Source organism: Cricetulus griseus, chromosome X (genome assembly GCF_003668045.3).
Source record: "Cricetulus griseus strain 17A/GY chromosome X, alternate assembly CriGri-PICRH-1.0, whole genome shotgun sequence".
NCBI classification, from domain to species: Eukaryota; Metazoa; Chordata; class Mammalia; order Rodentia; family Cricetidae; genus Cricetulus; species Cricetulus griseus.
In genome coordinates, this window is record NC_048604.1 from 113,760,706 (window position 1) to 113,784,275 (window position 23,570).

The 23,570-nt window shown below is 40.6% G+C and overlaps 1 protein-coding gene across 4 annotated transcripts in view; it reads right to left on the reverse strand.

The window, feature by feature from the left end:
- The window catches only part of Clcn5 (chloride voltage-gated channel 5), a 178,560-nt gene that overhangs the window by 140,431 nt on the left and 14,559 nt on the right, over positions 1–23,570 (reverse strand). Inside the window, exons 1-4 of one of the 4 annotated variants that reach the window (XM_027433284.2) lie at positions 13,520–13,760; positions 12,806–12,909; positions 12,463–12,549; positions 11,059–11,216 (exon numbers count right to left, since the gene is read on the reverse strand). In XM_027433284.2, the coding sequence (XP_027289085.1) occupies positions 11,059–11,074 (16 nt within the window). In that variant the 5' untranslated portion in view covers positions 11,075–11,216; positions 12,463–12,549; positions 12,806–12,909; positions 13,520–13,760. Of the gene's footprint in view, positions 1–11,058; positions 11,217–12,462; positions 12,550–12,805; positions 12,910–13,519; positions 13,761–23,570 lie in introns of those variants that run through there. The other 3 variants (XM_027433283.2, XM_027433285.2, XM_035450135.1) reach the window with 3 other exon arrangements.

Here is a 23,570-nt window from a genome sequence, read left to right on the forward strand (position 1 = left end):
CCTCAGCATACTGGAGCATGCCCTGCTTCTTAATCAGTCCATTAAAGTTTTCTTTTTATTGTTCATGTCGTGGTTAATATTACAGATGGAGAATTAGGGACAGTTAGCACACGATAATCATTAGTGTCTCTGACTGCCCACAACTCAGCAAAGAATTGGTAACATCAAAGAAACATTTGGATAGATATCCCTTCAACTTCTTGTATCACAGGCCAAGGTCCTCCTTTTGAGGCATATGGGCCAACTAAAAGCCCTGAAATATTTGAAGATTTAATCAAAGTCTTACAAAGTAAACATTAGGCAACTTTCATATTCTCTACTTCAAACATAAGTTTATACTTACATTTCATCTCAGATCCTTAAGCAAAAGGTTCAAGATGTTTACTTAAAGTTCATGAACAATATTAAAATTGAACAAGAACAACAGCTACTATTCTAGACACTGACACATTCTACTTTTAACTTTTATCTGGAATACATTTACTATACTACTTACATATTAAAACACCCAGACATCAAACTAATGATAAAACTACAATTATTTTTTCTTTTTCTTTTTTTGTTTTTTGTTTTGTTGGTTTTTTGAGACAATGTTTCTTTGTGTAGTTCTAGCTGTCCTGTAACTCGCTTTGTAGACCAGGCTGGCCTCAAACTCACAGATATCCACCTGCCTTTGCCTCCTGAGTGCTGGGATTTACGGTATGTGCCACCATGCCTGGAAATTATTTCACTTTGAAAAGCTACTAAAAACAATTTAACTTAATTTATTCTTACTTTTTAAAGCATTAATAGTTAACAAATATCTCCCCTAATCTATCCAGCTACAATGATCCCTTGGTATCTTTTCTAGAGGCCATTAGTTTTTGAACTTGGCCTCCTGCGCTTCAAACTGACCTCTCACCACAACCATTACACCACGTTTCTTTTCTTAGTGTAGATTAATAGAATTAAGGAAAGAATCCAGTAGGGTACAGTTTTCATAGAAACTTTGCTACTTAGAGATATTATAGATCAGAATATTGTTAAGCCAATCAGTAAATAAATGCCAAGTGAAAACTGAAAACCCTGTCACCTCTATTTACCAAAGTAAACTTGGAACTGTTTCTTCTGCACCATTCTACACATTTTCTAAGCATATGAGTATAATACAAACTAAAAGGACTGGGGGTGTGCATAGCTCAGTGGTACTGTGCTTATCTAGCATGTACAAGGCCTTGGGTTCCATTCCTAAGCGCAAGAGATGGGAGGAAGGTATTGAAAGGAATGGAAGGGGAGACTTACAAATTCATGTCTAACTATCTCACTCCTTTTTACTATATATAGATATTATTCAATCCTATATACTTCATTCCTTTTAATTATATGAACAGCTTCTCATACTGTACATATACCATAATTAATATACCTGGCCTCTAGTAATGGATATTAAGACTGATGAGAGTGAGCTGGGCAAGGTGCCACAGGCCTGTAATCTGGGGAGACTAAGGCTGGAGGATCCTGAGCTCAAGAAGTCACAGGTGGTCCACAGGTTAAGTCAGACCAAAGGGAAGGTAGTGGAAGGACTAGAAGGTTTAGCATAGACAGTAGACAGCACCAAAGGATGACAATAATTAGATAGCCAGCATCATATAAGTGATATTCATGCAGATTCACTGAGCCAGAAGGTATTCATATTTTACATTTTCCGAAGCCAATGGAGTCTAACAATTTATACTGCCCCCAACTGTGCACCATGGGAGGCTTTTAAGTCACTCCTCAGGTCTGAACTTCCTGAAGTACCATCTAAATTTGCATTTGGATGGGGGCAAGGCAAATCACAGCAGGGTGTACCTGCTACAACTATGACACTTGGTGTGTAAACTGTTAAAAGAACTGTTAGATGATGTAACCAAATGCTCTGTACTTTTCTATTATTATGTTCACTATCTAGTTCCCTATTTCCGCTTCATGAAGTAATAGCTGCTTGGCCTTTCTACCAGAGTGCCATCGTAATTAAATGAGAGAAGTTATTCTTTTTCAAACCTGAAACAGTAAACAAGGTTATTCCCTCATGTAATTCATTACATTCTCTACAGTGATGCCTACACACATTTATCATCACTAGGAAACCTTATTCTCTCTAACACTAGCAAAATCTCTAAATTAGATCATCTCATGCCATAAATATACTTACGTGTTAAGTTCTTAATATTCAAAATGTGTTTCCTTTGCTAATGTCTTTAAACTAATTATGGGTGAGTGGGAAATACGTTGTATCACACCATTATGTAGCATTCCTGGTGTTAGTGATAATTATGGGTGGTATTGCCTGGGGCCTTGAGTTTTTCATCTAGTCTGAATCCACTGTCCAAATCTTAGGATGTAAAAAAATCCATCATTTAAGAGCTGGATTAACATAGCTATTACTCATTAAAGGAAGATGCAGTGAGCACTGCCTTCAGTGGATGGTACCTGTCCTAAATGCTCTCTGTCTTGGTAACAGACGAACTAGATAAATACAGCCAATGCCGTTTAGGGCTGCACACTAGGGTACAGAACACACACAACAGAATCTATACACTACCCACTACAGTGCAGAATCAAGAGGCTGGTTTCACCAAAGGACAGGCATGTATGGAAGGCTGATGGCTGAAAGAAAGAACTCAATGTCCAAAGTATCTCACATACCTGTAGTAACTATTTCACTTCTACTGGATAGTCCCTACCTTGGATTACTTTCTGATACTCTACACTGTGATCTCTGTGTTGCTCTATTTCTCATGGTCAGAACAGAAATCCTAAATACAAACAATAAAATGCCACTTAATGTCAGTCAGTTTTGAGTTGAAAAGCATCAAAATATGACATGACAAAGATAATTACCTCACATTATTAACTACTCAATAGATTCTTTAGTCTTACCACAGGTCTATAAATATCTGGGGTATTAACAGAAGATAGGAAGAAGAATGTGCCATTTGTTGCTACCAATAGCGAAACTCTCAAGTCCTGCCTTCCCTACCCATGACACACAGAAAGGCATTACATGAAACAGGAAGTTCTGAATCATAATTCTGCTTAAAACCTAAGAACCTCAACTTATCTCAAAAATGCTAGCATAATGACAAAAACAAATCCCAGAAACCTCGGTGAAAAGAATTTTTTTTTTTTCAGAACTAAAGGAACACTCTTCCCGGTAACAATAAGGCACAGTAAGGAAAGATAAACATTTGAGCAGCTAGCCCAGCTTGGTGGTGGGTACAGGACTGCAACCCAACTACTCAGGAAACCGAGGAAGGAAAACCAAAGTTCAAGGCCTGCCTGAGCAACTTAATCTTGCCTCAAAATTAAAATAAAAAGTAAAGGAAAGTCTGGAGATATAACTCAGTAGTAGAGTGCTAGAATGTTCGCACAGCATGTCTAAGGTCTGACTCAATCCCCAGTATCCAACCGCTCCAACACAAACACACAAAATTAGCAGAGCTCCAAAGGCAGACAACACAATACAATAGGGATAAGTAGACAGGTAGACCAAATAAAGAGCCATTATCAGGAGCCCGTGTGACAGCTGTGTGGCCTAGACTGTCTCACTATGTCTCAAATTCTTCCTTTGCAAGATTAAACATTTGAAACAGATAACACATAAGATTACTTTCCAGATTAAGAATGCCCCTTCAATAACTTATTTTTTTTATGCCACAGCTACCAATGATTCCATGGTTAACTCAATCATATCTAGACTCATATGAAGTAAATATTGTCATATATATCTTTTGCATATTATAATGTAAAGGCTAGCATTTGTGAATTTTGAACAATTTTCAGTAGGTAGTGAGAAAGCTATAAATGTAAATTAACTCATTCAATCCTTCCAATAATCCTCTAAAAATTGCTACAGCAATATACTAATTAGTAGCTATTTTTACTGACCCCATTTTGCAGGTGAAGAAGGTAAGGCACATGAGATTAAATAACTTTCCCAAAGGAAACACCTAACAGTGACAGAGACAGATTATAAGCCCAGCAGCTGTCTCCCAAAACTATATTTGACCCATAATGAAACAACTTAGTCTTTGGAGTTGAGGTAATTTTAGTTACCAAATGGCAAAGCTGGGTTCAAGTCCCAGCCATATCAGATACCGGGCCCTGGGTTTCCTCCACAGTTGTGTACTTAGGAAAAAAGTTAGAATACCAAAATTTCCTTTACTTCAATACTAGCCACAAAAATTCATTCTCCATTCATTTCAAACCTTCTTGGGAATCGCAGGAGTGATAAAGAGAGACAAAAATTCTTTATTTATTTATTTTTATTATATTTACACCTTATTCGTATTTTTTAATTGACAAAGAACTCAATTCCTCAGCACCTGCCACAGGGAGGCACTGTGCCAGACAGAGGGAGAAATGGGGTGGATTCTGCTTCCTTGCTACTGCTATAAAAACCTGATTCTCACTGGAGAGGCAAAAGGATGCTAACATTTTGGTCAAGAGTCAGGAGCAGATGGATTTTTCTGGGTAATAATGGTCCAATTAGCAAGCCAGACTACCCAGACTTCACACCAAACCTCTGTAATCAACTCATCAACTGCTTTGTAACACTCCATCTTGGCCTACCATGTGTTAGTCAAATCACTGGAGCATTAGAGTGTTTACAAATACACTGTGATGGGAAAGAAAAGAAAAACCTACAAGGTCTAAACTTCTAGTTTCTTTGCAAGCGAAACCAGCAGACCCGTTTATCATTGCAATGATGCATTTTATTATAATCTTCCTCTGCTTTCTTTTCATATACAGTGACATATAATGTTACTTTTCATCACATACAACGTAATTTCCCAAATCGGTTTGTCTCCACTTTCATGTCCCAAAGGGTTTAATTTTTGTAGAATCAATTGTAGAGACAGCCAAAAATTAAGAGTACCTATGGAAGTATTAATAGCAAAACGCCTGCTCTAACCAAACTCTCGGAGACCTGACTTCTTTTCTCTTCTTATTCAAAGGTATGAGGGGACATAATAAGTGAGGCACTTGTCCAGACACTCAAATTCTGTACTACTTGTTAAAGGCATTCTTTGGAATTCCACAGACTTTTCTATCACCTTTCCAAGTCACTTCTTTGCTGCTTTTCAAAATAATACACATTGGTTGTACAAAACTTGAAAAATAAACTAATGTATAAAAAAATATAAGCATATCCTCCCACTTGGAGAAAACTACTTTAAATACTTTGAAGCGTTTCTTATGGTGTGGATTTCTCTGAAAAACATTTCCTGGAGCATGAGTCTTGCCTTTTTTAGACAAGTCTTATTTTGTAGCCTAGGATGGCCAACACTCTTATTCCTCCTGTTTCAACCAGCCAAGTACTGAAATCACAGGACTGTCTCACAATACTTAGCCGTTAGTCTTCATTCTTTTTTTTTTTTTTTTTGGTTTTTTGAGACAGGGTTCCTCTGTGTAGCTTTGGAGGCTGTCCTGGAATTCACTGTATAGACCAGGCTGGTCTCAAACTCAGAGAGATCCTCTGCCTCTGCCTCTGTCTCCCAAGTGCTGGGATTAAAGGTGTGTGCCACCAACACCCAGTCTAGTCTTCATTCTTAATGGCCAGATACTATACTATATAGACCTGCCATAATTTATTTGCATTCCCCCAGTATTGAAACAATATCTAGTTTTGAACTAAATATGTTAAGGTAAAAGGTGTATATTTGTGTATATACTTCCTTCAGAAATTAAGATTTTTAATTAACAAGGAATCATATAATAAAGTCAATTTATCCTTTGTTTTCGGTTTTTTCTTTTTTGGTTTGGGGCAGGGTTTCCCACTGTAGCCCAGGCTACCCTCAAACTCAATGATCCTCTAGCCTCAGCGTGCTGAATGCTGGGATTGCAGGCATGTACACCTCAATATCTTTATTTGTTAGGGATAGGGATAGAACCTAGGATCGTGCATATGCTGAGCATACATTCTACTAATGAACTATACATATTAAAATTTTACATGCATCCTTTTGGACAATTCTTGTTTGATTTTGTTGTTTTGAAATAGTGTCTCGTTCCAAAGCTACAGAGAAACCCTGTCTCAAAAAAAAACAAGAAAAAAAAGAAAAAAAGAAATAGTTGGGACTATGTAGCTCAGATTGTCTTCAAAATTATGACAATTCTCCTGCCTCAACCTCCCAAGTGCTGGGATTATAGAAGTGTACCACCATGCCTGGCTTTCCTTTCAGATTTGTGTTGGTATTATGCATTGAATAAACATATGAAAGTTATTTTTCTCACTTAATCCTTTCAACCACTACTTAGTGATCCCCAAATTTGGTTGCACATTAAAATCTCAGGGAAGGGGGTGCTTTAAAAATACTAATTAATCCACCCATTCCCAGAGAATCAGACTGATTTTTTTTGAGACACAGTCTCACTAGGTGGCCTTGGCTGGCTTGGAAGGCACTTGGGTAGACTAGGATGCTCTTGAACTCATAGAGATCTGCCTATCTCTGCCTCTCAAATCCTGGGATTAAAGGTGTGGGCCACCACATCTGGAGAGAATCAGATTTATTTGACCTGAATGAGACATGGGAAGTTTTTTTTATATTTTATTTTGTGTGTATGGGTATTTTGTCTGCATGCATTTCTGTGCACCACTTGCATGCAGTGGCCTCAGAAGCTCGAAGGTGTCAGATCCCCTGAGGCTGGAGTTACAGATTACTGTAAGCCACTATATATGGGTTGGAAATCAAATGCAGGTCCTCTGGAAGACCTCTTAATTGTTGGGCCATCTTCCCAACCCCAATTTGAAGTTTCTAGAGAAATCCAAGGTGATCCTAATGAGCACAGGAGTTGGGAACTATTAGGTTAGTACTATCTTATCAATATGTTGCTGATGGTGAAGTTGAGAAACACTAAAAAAATACAACAGAACAGACTTTTAACTATTACTCATTTGAAATCTGCTTTTCTCCTCATGTAACATTATATCATAAATCTATTTCTAAGCTAATAAATAAAACACATAATCACTTTTAGAACCTATAGTATTCCACATATGACTACAATAGAACGCAAATGTCACCAATTTTCCCAACACAGAAAATGCTACAATTAGTATCTTTATTCATATATCTTTCCTCAGGATAAAGTCAAGGAAAATTAACTTCTGGCTGGGCACTGGTGGTGCAGTCAGACAGTGCTGATACACACCTTTAATCCCAGCACTGGGGGTTGGGGAGGCAGAGGCAGGTGGATCTCTGTGAGTTTGAGGCCAGCTACAGAGTGAGCTCCAGGATAGCCAGAGCTATACAGAGAAACCCTGTCCCAGAAACAAAGAAAGAAATGCAAAGGAAGGAAGGAAGGGAGGGAGGGAGGGAGAGAGGAAGGAAGGAAGGAAGGAAGGAAGGAGGGAAGGAAGGGAGGAAGGAAGGAAATTAACTACTCAAACATACTTAAAGTATTTCTACATTGAAGCCGGGCAGTGATAGCACACACCTTTAATGCCAGCACTCAGGAGGCAGAGGCAGGCGGATCTCCGTGAGTTCGAGACCAGCCTGGTCTACAAGAGATAGTTATAGGACAGCCTCCAAAGCCACAGAGAAACCCTGTCTCGAAAAACTAATAAATAAATAAATAAATAAATAAAAATAAAAAGGTATTTCTACATTGACATTCTCACTAGCGTGTGTGAGAACAGCTGCTTCCTAATGTTCTTACCAACTCTGAGTTCTGCCATTCCTTTTTAATCTTTGCAAAATTATACTGGAAAAACTGCATGCCATTCTCATTCCCCTTTCATTCACAACTACTGAGATAGTATGTTTTTTTATGTTTACTAACACAAGCCTCCTTATAACTTTAAACCAGCTAGTCTCCTCTTCACCGTTTTCCTAATCATTAGACAAAAAAAACCCTGATATTTTTAATGCTTACCTTCAGTCATCAGAAATATGAACACATACTTTGTTTAAAGTAGCCAAACTATGCATTAAAGGGCTCCACTGAGTTTGGTCAAAATAATTACGTAGGCCATGTTGAAGACGTATACCAATTCTGATCAGATGCTCCATGAAGGACTAGAAAACAATGGCCCAAGAAACCAAAAAGATCTGATATTTTTAGCTCTTAAAATTTCCCAACTAGTTGCTTCCAAAAACTAATGCAAAAGCTTCCTTGAGCTGATGACAGGCCCACATAGTCCCTCTTCCATGAACCCATAAAAGAACAATAGAAGAGAGAATCCTGAGATTGGGTTTTAGTTCTGTCAGTAGGACCTGGCTCCATCTGACCTTGGGCAACCTGGACTCTGGGACTGTAGGACAGAGTTACATGTTTCCTAAGAATCACTTCAGATCAAAACCTCTACTTGAAGAGCCAAACAGACTATTACATGGCAGGGCTTCCAGAGACAACCTGAAATTACCTCTACAGAATGGGGCTCCAGTCCCATCCAAACTAAAGTAAAACAACAGAGACAGGGCTAATAGTAGTAGTACTAGCCATTACTAAAGTATGAATACTTTTACACACTAAATGATATTCTAAGTGTCTCATGATTATAACATAACTTTTCTACAATACTAGGTTTAGTTGTTTTGCATATAACTCAATTTGTCTTCACCACCTTATAGAGTAAGTTCTAGTCTCATTCTCATTTTACAAAGGAGGACATTGAGTCACACAGGGTTTAAATAAATTGTCCAAAGCTTCACAGCTATCAAGTGACAAAGTCAGGAGTTCAATCCAGACTCACATGGCTAACCTTGAATTCTCATTTCCTTCATAAGTTGCTCAAAATAGCCAATAAACTGTGGTGATCCTAAATGCTAAATTTTGTAGACCCCTTTCCTTCTTAACAAAATGAATTTCCAGTCAATGTAAAGTTAAGCAGATCACATGCCAGAGCCTAAACTCTTAAGATATGGTACTAAGAAAACATGGCATTTGGTTTCTTTATTAATAATTGTTAATCATTAAACATTACGATATTTACTGTGAAATAATACATCATTAACAACTAAAGACATCTGAACAAATGCAGAGGAAAACTACATTCTTCATACGCATCACCAGGAACAAAAGTAGATCCCCTCCTGCATACACTGCAGGCTCTATACTTTTGCAAAAATGCATTTGAAACATCAACCTGACAGCCCAAAGCAATCAAAAGGAACCAAGCAGGTCAAAAGTTTAATGCACTAGCTTCCATCATCCCCTTCAGACACATCTCATGTTTTTCATCTCAGAGAATGGCACTACTGGCTCCCATGGCCAAGCTGGCTATCAGTCCAGGGCCAGTTCTTATTAAGTTTGATCGAAAAACATTCTGGAACTAACTCACTGTATTCTTTCCAACCTCACTACCCTTGCTTCTCTTCTCAGACCTCACTATCTTTCCCCTAAACCACTATTTCAGAAAACTTCTCAATTAGTCCAGGCTTTTTACTGTCTCCAGCAACATCTCATCACAGCACTGCTGCCAAAGTAATCTTTCTAAAACAAAATCTGTTTGTGTTACTTCCCTGTTTAGAATCATTGTGTCCAGGATAAAGTGTAAAAGCCTTCCTAGAACATATAAGGTTCTTTATTTTCTGGCCTCCAACTACCTTCCTTGCTTCATCTCACACCAGGCAAACAAAGCAAGCTGGAAGTTCCTGAACAGTGCTGCTCTGTCTGGCTAGAATGCAATTCTCTCATGTATCCATATGGCCAACTCCTACTCATTTTTAGAACAGCTCAAACCTCCAAGTTCCCAGTGCTTTTTCTCTAGGCTTGCATCTCATTTTACACCTCTCCCTATGGCAATAGTTACTTAATGCAACATAGTTTATTCATAAGTCTGTCTTTTCCAGATCATGAGGAACCCTCCACGCTTCTGTGCTTTCCTCCCATCTCTGTCCTGCTTATTGAATGAAAAGAATTTCTCAGGATTTAATTTCTCAGGATTTAACTGCACGCGCGCGCTCAAGAACACACACACACACACACACACACACACACACACACACACAGGCACATGCACACATGTGGAGGTCAGAGGACAATTTGTAAGAGTCTGTTCTCTCCTTCCAGCCTGTGGATCTCAGGGATAGAACTCAAGTTGTCCGGCTTGGTGGCAAGCATATTTACTCACTGAACCTTCTCATTGGCCCTAAACTGTTTGTGATAAACACCCATCAAAGCCAGCATACAAGCCAAATCCCATTTCAAAAAATATCTTTAAACTGACAATCTGTGTATATCAAAACTATTTGTTACATTTGTGTGTACATGTTTTAAATCAAAAACACAATAGAACATTTTTTAAAAATTCATTAAACAAACAAATTAGCTTTTGAATATTCGTAGATATTGAAGCTATTTTACTCTATTCCGTGTAAGTGGCCCTGAACATTCTGTGGGTCAGAGACACAGTTCAATAGTTTTTGTCAATCATTTCTTAAACCCACATTTCTTCTGTGGTGATCTTAAGATTCTGATGAAAATTCTGATACTATCCTGAAGAGCAATGCCCAACCGCAAAGAAATAACTTTGCATGCAACAGAAACTCACAACAAGAGATGTAATTTACCAGCCCAAACATTGTTGAGCTTGGCTCTCAGGCTGATAATACTAAAATGAGCATTTTCTTTCTAGCATCAAAATATAAACATAATATTCAATGGGTCTTTTCAACTGCCAAAACCTCAAGAAAGTCTTCATTGAGAACAGGAAGCTTGAAAGGCAGCAAAGTGTGTCTCCCCTCCTTTCGAGAGGATATCTTACAATACAAATTTACTTGAAACAAATGAAAACCACAAATATGAAAAAAATCTCCTCACGCCTAATCCCCAGGAATACATGTTTAAGTGGAGGAAGGTCTTTTAAATGGACTGCCTAACATCTGTCTCAGACCCCACTCACATCCACTTGAAAATCATTTGAACTTGTAGCTGACAACAGCTTCTCTTAAATGAATGTGCATTGTCCTTGCAAAGAAAGAGTTAAATTAAAGAAACAGCTGGCTGCCAGCCACTGGCTCTGGTGGTTGGGTGGGGGTGGAAGACAGCAGGAGGAAAAACCAGTTAGAGGAATAAGTGCTAATTTCTTACCCTGCCACATGGCCATCTTGTACCTATCTTCTCCCACGCTGGGGTCACAGGCTCAGAGCTTTCCAGAGGCCCCCAGTTTTGAAGAGGGACTTAAAGAGGGTCTAGATGGAAATGCAACTGTGTGGTTCTGCTTTCTGCAAGATTCTAAGGCCCCAAACCTGAAAATGTAAACAGAAAAAAATGAAAATCTGAAACGAAAACAAAGAATTTCAAATTCTTGAAGATGACCTGTGCCCCTCTCTGAACCTCTCTTTCAAAGATAGCATACATGAGCAGTGTCAAGTTTCCCCCTCGGCAGCAGCGGGGTATTGCTGGCAAAAGAGCAGAGCTACTCAGTTCATATTGTCACTCACTGCTGTAGGATTCTGCATGAATCACTGGGGCTTCAGTAAATGGACTTGGCCACTCATCATCAAGGGATGAGTAGTGGTTGGTTGAGATAACCATTGTGTGTTTCCTATCTTAAAGTTCCACACTCTGGTGAATGAATTCTTCCTCTGCCCCTAAAGTATTCATGAAGAAATCAATAGAAAAGAGAGCAAATTCTGTGAAGTTCTAAAATATATCTGGCATAGGAAAAAAAGAAAAGGAGCATAACAAAAAAGTAAAAAACACCAAAACCCTTTGGGGCGTGGGTCTTCCTTTCCACTTCATTTTGTACTTTCCTCACTTTGCAAATTTTCTATAGTGAACACGTTATATTGTCCGTATTAATGAGAGAATGAATCGAGGACAAAGAAAAATATATAACTAGGACACTAATTTAAGTACAATCTATTTAATTTAGCTACCTCTCAATGTTAAGTTTTTAAACTCGGGGCTGATGAGAAGACTCACCATATTTAAAAAAAAAAAAAAAAAAAAAAAAAAAAGAGCTTGCCGCCTAAGCCTGAGTCCAATCTCTGGAACCCAAGTCAAGATGGAAAGAACTAACTGCATAAAGCTGTGCCCACCCAGCCCCTCCACACACAGAGAAAAACAGTACTACTAAATTTTTAATCTTCAAATTCACTCTTAAGACAATACTGTTTCCAAGTGTATGAAAGGGGCTAGGAATCAAAGGAAAAACTAAAGGGTATGATTGCTGGTCTTAGTTTAGTTTGGTTTTGAAGTTTAATATATTAAAATTTGTCCATTTAAACAAGTTTTTTTTAATGATTTATTTCCCTTGCTGGGCATAAAAGCTAATCCACATCTTTCCAAAAAACAAAAACAAAAAACAACAAAAAAAACAAAACAAAACAAAAAAACCCCTCACCTTTTAGGCCTAGTGAACATGGAGGTGATTTTCTATATCCATCGATTTTACATAACCAACATATGCAAGTCTGGAGTGGAAATGCTAAAGCCCAAACGCTAAAGGCTAATACTAGTTTGAGAATCATGTTGGCCCTCTTTACTGACCTCTTTTTCTGTAAAGAACAAAAAGGTTCATGTGTGCGCCAGTCCTCAAAACGCCAACAAAGACCGGGTTTGGATGAGGAAAGGCTCCTGTAGTCCAAGAAAAAGAGAGCTTAAGAAACTTAAACCCCAAGGATGAATTCACTAGGAAAAAGTGCTCCAATGACTTATCTGGAACATGGTACTGTTTATTAAGTTTGGGTTTTCTCCCCTTCTCCTATTTTGCTTACAGTTCAGAAGTACTGATCAGCGCGTTGTGGGACAAGGGGAAATTGAACAGCTCTGAAATTCAACCCAAGAAAAATTACTAATACGTTTATGGAGTGTGTGTAAAGTGGAGTCTCACTGGTTTTTAATGCTTCAACTTCGGGGTTTCCCTCATTTACTCGGTGCAGCTTCCACTGACGTTATCACACAGACTCACGTCCAACTCCAGGCAACAGATTTGTTCTGAAACGTTCATAAAGGTAAAAAGTGCGTCAAAGTTAAGCTACAGCTTTCTTTCCATTACTGGGAAAGGCGCTGGAGCGCAGAGCTCCAACGCCTGGGAAGCAGCAGCTATGCGCGTTGGGCGGCAAGAAGGAAAATGCACACCAACTTCTCTGCCCAGACCGTCTGGACTGGACTGCACTAAGACCCACGCGAAACCGTGGCGGATCCAAAGCACGAGCGCGCGCACCACCCGGCCTCGGCTGCACGCTTTCCCAGCGAACGCCGCCCCAGCCCTGTCCTCTGGAGAGGCGACGCGGGCAGCCGAGCTCCCCGATTTCAAAGCTGGGCGGGCTTGGCGCCGTTTGGCAAGGAAACTTCGGGCAGCCTGGGGACCCTGCTCCGAGAACAGAACAGGGCTGGGCTCCCGGGGAGATGCCGCCCCACACTGGCTGGAACCAGCCTGTCCACCTCCTTCAGTGGCAGCCAGACAGGGGACGCCAGATCTGGAGAGCGTGGTGGCAGGCGAGCGCTCTAGCTGGCTCGCTGTAGCAGGGGGCTCGTCGGGGTGGGCTGGCGGCTGGCGGCCGGGGAAGGACCTGTTGGGAAAGGGAAGCCCATTTGCCTTTACCTGTCACCGAGGTCTGGCGCGGCGGAGCCGGTGGCCACCGGCGGTGGGCAGCACGCTCAGTCGGCTCTAGCGTTGCACACAGCGAGTAGAGCGAGCGCCCCACGTAGCCGGCAGAGCTTCATTCACACAGCCCAGCCTGGAGGAGGGGGAGCGGAGCGGGAGCGCGGCTCATGTGACAGGCGCCTCTGAGTATCAGCTCTGCCCAGACGGCGTGTGCGCATGCGGGCCACGACGGACCCTCTCCAGGCTCCTCGGCCCAGCCCGGGGAAAACCGCGGCCAAGAAGCAGCTGCTGGGAGGAGTTTCAACATGCGCAACCGCAATAGGGGAGCCGGGCTTGCAGCCATATTTAATGAGGACTGGGCGGATCCAACCCAAGTGCTGGGCGTGTCAGTTGCATTCGGAAAAAGCAATGCTCCACTCGGTTTCATTGTTTGCAGATTGCCTACCTTGGTTTGGCTTTTGTCTTTAGAACAAACTGCTTATCCTGAACGTTTTGCCCATGGCGTAATAGTCGAAATACAATATTAATAATGTCAGAACACATATTTAAACCTCCTATAGGCCAGGCATTGTTCTAACTCCTACACGTAATCCATTGCATTTAATGCTCTCAAGAACCCATGAGGCATGTATCATTATTTATCCATTTTCACTCGTAAAAATACAGAGGCACAGAAAGGTTACATAGCGTTTCCAATCTCACACTGTTGTAGCAATAGGAATAGTGATCAAATATAGTGATGCTTGCAGCAGCCATTTATTTATTTATTTATTTATTTATTTATTTATTTTGGTTTTTCGAGACAGGGTTTCTCTGTAGCTTTGTAGCCTTCATGGAATTCGCTCTGTAGACTAGGCTGGCTTCAAACTCAAAGAAATCCCTCGGCCTCGGCCTCCCGAGTGCTGGGATTAAAGGCGTGTGCGACCACCACCAGGTGCAGCAGTCAATTTAATCCAATACAGTAAAGTCTATATTGCAGTTAGTTATCGGTATTATCTCCAACTTTATCATTACCAAAAGCAAAAGCACTAGGTGACACATACTTGTAATCCCAGTATTTAGGGATTTGAAGACAGGAGAATCAGAAGTTCAAAATCATCCTAGGCTACATAGTTAAGTTTGAAGGCAGCCTGTGATACAGGGTACTGAGTCAAACAAACAAACAAAACACAAAGTGAAGGCTAAGATTCCAATTAAGGTTTATCTGTCTCCAAAGCCAGGTCAAACAATTACAAGAAATATCCTATTCTCATTTTTTAAAAGAATGAACAGTCCAGACAAATAGAGTGCCGCCAATCAATGTATTGGAAGAACTAAGGCTGGAATCCATATCATCAACACAAGTAAACTACCTGGAACCCAAGTACTCAAATTCAGAATAGACTACAGTAAGCAATAATTTTTTTTCAATTTTCTTGCAACAGGGTCTCACTGTTTAGCTCTGGCTAACCTAAAACTAGGTAGACTAGAGTGGCTCGGAGATCAGAGATTCACCTGCTTCTGCCTCTCAAGTGCTGGGAATATAGACCTGTGCCACTGCACCAGGCTTTTTCGTTTTTTTCTTTGAGAAGTTCATACATGAATACAGTAAACTGTAATCCCATACACTCCCATTTGCCCCCCTCCAACTTGTCCCGTATTTCCCCCAACACCTCCCCTCCTAATTTGGTATCTTCTTTTTTATTAACCTGATAAATCCAATTAGTGCTGTCCACATGAGCATGAGTGTGGAGCCATCCACCACACCAGGAGATATCTACCAAAGGCCACACCCTCAAAGAAGAGTGATTCTCTCTCCCAGGAAGCTATCAACTACCAATAGCATCCCCAGCATCTCAGTAAGGAGTAGAGCCTGGGGACCATCTCTCGAATCTATGTGGGAATTTTGATGGCTTGATCTTGTCCATGAGTACAAATTGCCTTGTGTACAGAAGATGGTATTTCTCAGCACTCCTCTCCATCCTCCAACTCCTTCATTCTTTCACTCTCCTCTTCTAAGATGGTACTTGGGCCTAATTGGGGGTAGGAGTGGAGAATTATGTCATTTAGCTTTAAGGGTGAACACTCAGGCTCCTAGAACTTGAACCAGTTATGAGTCTCTTTATTGACCACTGCCCACTGCAAAAAGAAGGTCCTCTGATCAAGGCTGAGAGCAGCCCAGATATATAACTATAAACACTAATATTTAAAATACAATCGTTTAGCCAAATAAAAATAGCAGGTTCTATCCAAGGACCTATGACCTCCCAAGACATGGCTTTATGACCAGGGCTACAGTATCAGGCATAAAATCCTTTCCTACAGTGCAGGTTTCAAATTCAATCAGAAAGTGGTCAGTTATCCTATAACATGCATGCCCCTATTGCACCAGTAGGCACATTTCGCCTGGTAGATCAGTACAGTAGCATGCAGTGGCCAGGGCTGAGAGAAACCAGTGAACTTTGTATGCTTACTGTGGACAAGCTAAGGGCTTGGAAATATAAAACCTAACAGAGTCAAGCTTTTGACAAATTTTAATAAAAGCACCACATAACAGGAAAACCACGGTATGGTCATCTCACCAATGAAAAAGATGGGGTCATGATAAGATTTGGGAGAAGAGTGAACCTTAGCGAAATTTCAAAAGAAACAAGGCAGGACTGTCACAGGATCATCATTGGGTATGGGTCTGAACTGTGAACCCAGAGTTCTGCATCCTTGTGAACCATGGAGGAGATATGAAATGTTGTGCCCAGACAGGCTTTATCTAAAGCTCTATACCTGAGCCCCAAATCAAAGCAACTCCTGTGTGCCAGTTCCATTTATGCCCCCCCCACACACAAATGAGATGATTTAGTGATGGCAATAGTGATGGCTAATACTAAGTGGCAAACATTTCTACTAGCCCATGACTGTAGAGAACAAAATGAATTTTTAAAACACCATAGTCTCTCATGGTACAGCAAATCAAAATATAGGACTCCTGAACTGTATGAATAGAAAGTGAACTGAGGTCTAAATTTTAAGAATTGTGAATGTTTGACTGAAATTTTCAATTAATTCAGAAATAAATGGAGGAAGAATTGAGGAGTTTTAGGGGTGTGTGTGTGTGTGTGTGTGTGTGTGTGTGTGTGTGTGTGTGCGCGCGCGCACTGGGAATTTCCTTGTGCATAGTAAGGACACACTTTACCAATGAGCCCAATAGTTAAAGCTTTTGAACAAGGCAATTCTTTTGCTGGAAGTCTGCCTTAAGAACATAAACCAGGGGCCGGGCATCGGTGATGCACGCCTTTGATCCCAGCACTCAGGAGGCAGAGGCAGAGGTAGGTAAATCTCTGTGAGTTCAAGGCCAGCCTGTTCTACAGAGTGAGTTCCAGGGCAGGCTCCAAAACAATACAGAGAAACCCTGTCTCGAAAAAACAAAGAGAGAGAGAAAGAGAGAGAGAGAGAGTAAATAAGGAGTGATTGTTGAGAAACATCTTTTTCTTTTATGTCTTTTCTTTTTTCCCTCAACACTGAAGTATGGAGAACAAGAACTTCCTTGTGGATTGGTCAGAAAGCCCCTCCGCCGAGAATTATAGGTTGAAGGAGCAAGAAAAAAAGCACTCATAACTAAGGGAATTATTCTGGGAGAGGTAGGAGATCCAAAATGCAGACAACTTTGTCAAAAAAAAGTTTCCTCTGATTAAAGGGTATGAAAAAGGCAGGCTGAATCAAATTTATTTCTCCAAGAAAATAACTCAAATCTGCCTCTGCAGAAAGAATATATTGGCTTTGCTTGAAAGGTGGGATTATTTGAGAGGATATATATATATATATATATATATATATATAATATATATATATATATATATATGAAGGACTGTAATACATGAATATGGCCACTTGGTGGCACCACTGACCACAGTGCTCCAACTGGCGATCACATTTAAACACCATTCTCTCTCTCTCTCTCTCTCTCTCTCTCTCTCTCTCTCTCTCTCTCTCTCTCTCTCTCTCTCTCTCTCTCATTCTCTCTATCTTTTGTGAATTGAAAAAAGAAAAACAGCCATGACAGCCGGCACTGAAGTCAGACTGTGTGGGCTCAAAATCCTGCCTTAGAAACCTATTAGCTGTTGTCCCTTTGTTTTGTTTTTGAGTTACCAGGTTTCACTCTTCAGGTTTCTTAATGGAAAAATGGTATGTTATGCTTGATTGTATTAATAATGTGGAACGTTTTCAATAGAGTAAGCACTCAATAAATGTCACCTAGTACTAATGATGAAACAGTATTGATGATGGTGGTGGCAGTGTTGATTAAGATTCCTTGATTAAGGTCCCCAGATTTAAGAGGAACTATTTGTGAGATAAATATAAATGTCTATCTTTCCAAGTAAAGAAATTAAAGTGTGGTGCTAATAAAGAAGTTAACGGTTTCCTCAAAAAGGTATAGATTCTTGGGAGGAATGTAATGACTCATTCCTGTAATCCCACTCCTTTGCAGACTAAATTGGGAAGATCAAGAGTTCCAGACCAGCCTGGGTACATAGTGAACCTACTACTTGTGTCTTGATAAATGGATATAGTATCTAACTGCCATCAAAAGTATGTCTCTACCCATAAATGAGTCTAGCTCTCACTGTTCATCAAAGTTTCTTTGTGCAGTGAATGGTGTTTACTGCAGAAATTCCCCACTGGACAAAGTGCAGAAATTAGAGGGAGTGGAAGACTCAGACACAAAGGTGACATCTAACACACACACACACACACACACACACACACACACACACACACACGGCTCAGGGATCGTGTAGGCAGGGGGGTGGGGAGATTTCTAAGAGCCAGAAAGAGGTTGGGAAAGGGCAGAGTGAAACAGTGTCTTGTGGACATGGCAGGACCACTGGACTCAGGAACCCACAATAGCCGTGGTTGCCTGCATAATACCTACACGAAATGGAGCCCTTCACCATTCCAGCATGGAGTAGGTCATACTTATGCATATGCTAATTATGCACTGTACCAGCTGTGGTGTTAGTTTTAAAGTAAACTACCTAGAATGCTCAAGAAACATCAAGGAGAGTTTTAGAAAAACCGGACAGAATATAAGACAATGAGCAAATTTCTCTAGCTCCCGGCTGCTTAAACTGCTGCTCACAATTTTATATGGGGTCACATAACTGAACGTGAGGATCAAAAAGAAAAAAAAAACCTTAGCAATAGTGGGTTTCCCAATGTGTGACACACAAAAACTAATTCAAATCAAACAAATAATGGGCCCCGGGTTGTTCTAGCAATACTGAGCTGTGCTGCACTACACACCTTCACTATAGCCTCGTTCTGAATGCACAACCTGTTCAGTTTGCCCTGCACATGCCATCAAATACAATGCCAACAAATGCCTGGGCTCAGATGTCAGAATAGTTTATGCTATGAATTGCGGTGTTTCTCTTTCTTTTTCTTTTCTTTTACTGTGTTCAACGAAACTTTCTGCTCTTATACAAAAAGTAATTTGAGTCAGGTGGTGGTGGCACCTGCCTTTAATCTCAGCACTCAGGAAGCAGAGGCAGGAGGATTTCTGTGAGTCTGAGACCAGCCTGGTCTACAGAGCAAGTTCCAGGACAGCCTCCAAAGCCACACAGAGAAACCCTGTCTTGGAAAAACTAATAATAATAATAATAATAATAATAATAATAATAATAATAATAATAATAATTTGATTACAGAAAAGAGAGACTTTTAGGGCCATGGCTGTGGTTCAGTTGGTAGAATGCTTGCCTAGCACACACAAAGACCTGGGTTTGATCCCCAGCACCACATAAACCGGGCATGATGACTCCTGCCTGTGATGTCATCATTCTAGAGGGGGAGGCAGGACAATAAGAATTGACATCATCTTTGACTACACAGAAACTTCAAAATGAGCCTGGGCTACATGTCAAAAAAAAAACCCAATAGACTTTTAATACTTTTCTACAACCATTTCTTGGCATGTAAGTATCAAACTAGTTTGTTGAGATTTTATTGTGTTGGAATGCTTGATTTTAAAAGTGGCTGTTGGAATTGCTGACTTGACTTTCATAAAAAAAAATGTTAAATAAATCTTGTCTTGCCAGTAAGACCAATTTTCCAAAATGTTCTGAAATGGCCCTAAACATACTTCTCCCATTTTGTACTACAAATTTATATGCAGCAGTTTGACTTATTTAAATTAAGATGTCTAGGAACCCTGAAAAATGTTGAAGATGCTCTACATCTTGCAGTGTCAAATATTCATCCAGTGATGTAATGGCTCAACAGGTAAGGCACCAGACCTAACAGCCTGAGTTCCATTCCCAGACGCACAATGTGGAAGGAAAGAACCAACTCCAGAAATTTGTTCAATGACCTCCACACTCCCACTGCGGAACATGAATGTCTGCACTTACACACATAAAAATAAGTAAGTAGATAAAATACAATTTTTCATTTATAAAATTCATTGCCATGGTGGCCAGATCCCCATAAGGATTCAGTAAATCCCTACACTAAACGTGGGGTCTAACATTACTCTCATGGTGTGTTCACATCCCTTTCCTCCTATCCTCAATCCACTTCAGACTTAAAAAGAGGCATTTTTATCATTTCAATTTGGCAGAAGAAGTCAGCGGACATAAATAAGTGGTTTCTGTGGTTAGAAATAGCTGCTGGGGCCAGGCCTTTAATCCCAGCACTCTGGAGGCAGAGGCAGGCTCTGTGAGTTCGAGGCCAGCCTGGTCTCCAGAGCGAGTGCCAGGATAGGCTCCAAAGCTACACAGAGAAACCCTGTCTCGAAAAACCAAAAAATAAAAAAAGAAAGAAAAAAAAGAGAGAGAAAAGAAATAGCTGCTGGGTGTCAGAATGTAGTTCTCAGCTATTGCTCCAGCATGTGTGCTACCATGCTCCCCGCCATGCTGATAATGGACTGAGACTCTGAAGCAAAAGCAAGCCCCAATGAAATGCTTTCTCTTATAAGAGTTGCCATGTCATGGTGTCTCTTCACAGCAGCAGAATACTGACTAAAATACCTCTCTTCTAGTTCCATTTAATTTTTAGGTCTGTAAATTTTCCTTTCCTAGTTATCTGATTTTAACATATTTTTGTAGTGATTTTAAGTAGCTTTAGAATACACAGAATAGTGATTCAGTATATCATTATCTAGTTTTCTTAAACTCAATAATAATTTAGTAAGAATGCATTCTAATTTTTGCTATTTTTAGTCCATTACTGTTAACCTCCAGAATCTGACCATAAAAGAAATGGCAAATTCACTTTAAAATATAATGGAGATAGAAAGGATGAAAATTTAAGGTGAAACTTTAAGGCCTCAAGCCTACAAAGGTTAAAATAACTGGTGCACAAAAGGACTGGAACACTGCATCCATCTTAAGGTGGTATAGTCAATTATTTATAAAATGAGCACACTGAAGTCTTATTGCATACTGTATGATACACATCAGAAGCATGTGCCCTCCATGATACCCTGCTATTGAGGGATGGAGGTGAAGACAAATGATGAGCAGATAAATAAGAACTGTATGTGCTATACAGGGAAGGTAAATGCTGTGGAAGACATAGCTGTCAAGACGTATCAGGAAGGTTGCAACTTAAAATAGAGTAGCAAGAGCAGATCTTGAGAGGAGGAGACACTTGAGAAAGAACTTGAAAGAAGTCAGAGAAGGCCAGGGCAGTGCCTAGAGGGAGGGTGCTAATAGTTCAGGTCACGGAAAAGCAAGTGGGAAGGTGGTCAGATGGCCTCTTGCCTGGCAGGACTGGGAACAAATCATAGAGTGGAAACAGTGAGCAAGTGAGACAGAAATTGGTACTGAGGTCAGAGAACTCACAGTGGCCCAGACCTTGTCAAGCCACATTAAGATTTTGACTACTGTTCATGTTTCATCCATGGCTTGGAAGACATGGGGGAAGCATAGTAGAAAAAGCAACAGGATTTGCTCTCTCTGTGTGTGTATGTGTCTCTCTGTGTGTCTCTCTGTCTGTCTCTGTCTCTGTCTCTGTCTCTCTCTCTCTCTCTCTCTCTCTCTCCTGCAAGGACTGCTGTTTCTACTAAAGTTACAGAGGGCAAAGGTTGAAGAAGAAACAACCATCAGGAGGTGGTGTGGTGGTTTGAGCAACCCAGGCAAGAGATAATGGAAGCGTGGATCAAGGCGATTGCAGTGAGGTGATAAGAGGTGGTCAGAGTTTGCATTTTTGTCCAAGGTTGCAGTATCAGGATTTGCTGATGGATTGGATGTGCGGCATTAGACAAGAAAACAAGAATGTCCAAAGTTTGTGGCCCGAGAACCTGGGGATTGCGAAAGAAGTGGATTCGGAGAGGGAAGAGGTTAGAATTTAGTTTTCTTTAACCATTTGTCTGTCATTAGATGACACGTAAATCCAGGAGACAAGATAAAAATGGCCAAAGGAGCAAGGAGAGGAAGGGAAGAGCTGAGCCCTAAAACATTCCAGGAGACTCTCAAAAAAGAATACTCAGCAAACACTGATGTCCAGGTGGCACAGATGTTCAAACAATGAATCGGAGAATTTTGAAGTGCTCAATAAAAAAAGCTTCAAACTTTAAATATATACAGGTTCAAAATAAATAAATTTTAGAGAAGAACAAAATGGAAATTTTAGAAACAATATACACAATATCACAAAGTTTAAAATCCCATTGCATTGGCTCAAGAGCAGAATGAAGAATATGGGGAAAACATGGGGCAAAGTAGAAGACAGAACAATAGAAGCTTAAACAAAAGGCAAATAGACTTGAGAAACTGAACCAAGACTCTGGAACTTGTGAGATGGTATCAAAAGACCTAGCATTCCTGTGCTGGATCTACAAGGAGAGGAGGAAAAAAACTGCGTGGGGTTGGAAATAAGTTTGATCAACAATACTCAGGCCTCACCAGAGACACTTCTTCTTGTAGAAGATGGCAGTTAACACAGATACCCATAACCTGTCAATGGACAGAAAACAGACTTCAGAATGCTCAGCCTTAAATGGAATGTCTGTATCACATCTCTTCCCTCAAGGTTCAGGGATGTATGTTGAAAGATTATAAGACCTAGAGTTGGTAAACAAAATAGGAAATAGGGGTTTCTAAGACCTGCAGAAGCCCCACTGAGACAAAACCCAACATGAAGGAAGGGAGGCACAGCCAGTAAAAGAGTTGCAGACAGCCCATGCTCCCAGTTAGGAGTCCCACAAGAGGACCAATCTACACAACTGTAACATATATGCAGAGTGCCTAGGTTGTTGGTTCAGTCTCTCCGAGCCCCTGTAAACCCAGGTAAGTTGATTGTGTGAGCCTTCCATAGTGTCCTTAACCTCTCAGGCTCCTATACTCCTTTCTCCTCCTCCTCTGCAGGATTTCCAAACTCGACCTAAAGTCTGTCTGTGGGTCTCTGCATCTGCCTCCATCAGTTGCTGATTGAAGCCTCTCTGATAACAACTGGGCCAGGCACCAATCTGGTCACAGGAGAGGGCCAGTTCAAGCTACTTATCCACTGTTGTTAGGAATCTAAGTGGAGATCCTCCCCCATAGACTTCTGGAAGATTCCCCATCAGCACTCTCCCCCTCCCTGCAGCCCGATGGCTTATGTTTCCATCCTCACCTGCCCTCAGTCCACTTATTAGACTTCACCTTCCCATGGAGATCTGGGAGTCCCCCCACGAACTCCCCTGGCTACCTACTCTCTGGGTCTGTGGGTTGTATAAATTTTATTTTATTAACTTTTTATGTACATTGGTGTTTTGCCTGCTAGTATGAGAATGTCTGAACTGGAGTTACAGAGTAGTGAGTGAGCATAATGTGGGCTCTGGGAATTGAACCCTGCTCAACTGGGCTCCTTTGGAAGAACTACTGGTGCTCTTAACCATTGAGCCATGTCTCCAGCCCCAGCATAAAATAAAATTTAAAAATTTATGTTAACTAGGTCACTTTATTGCAGAATTTCATTTGTAGAGCTTTTTGGAATGTATAGTTTTCTTTTGCTTGCTTGTGTGTGTGTGTGTGTGTGTGTGTGTGTGTGTGTGTGTGTGTGTGTGTGTGTGTGCACTATGTGTGAGCACATA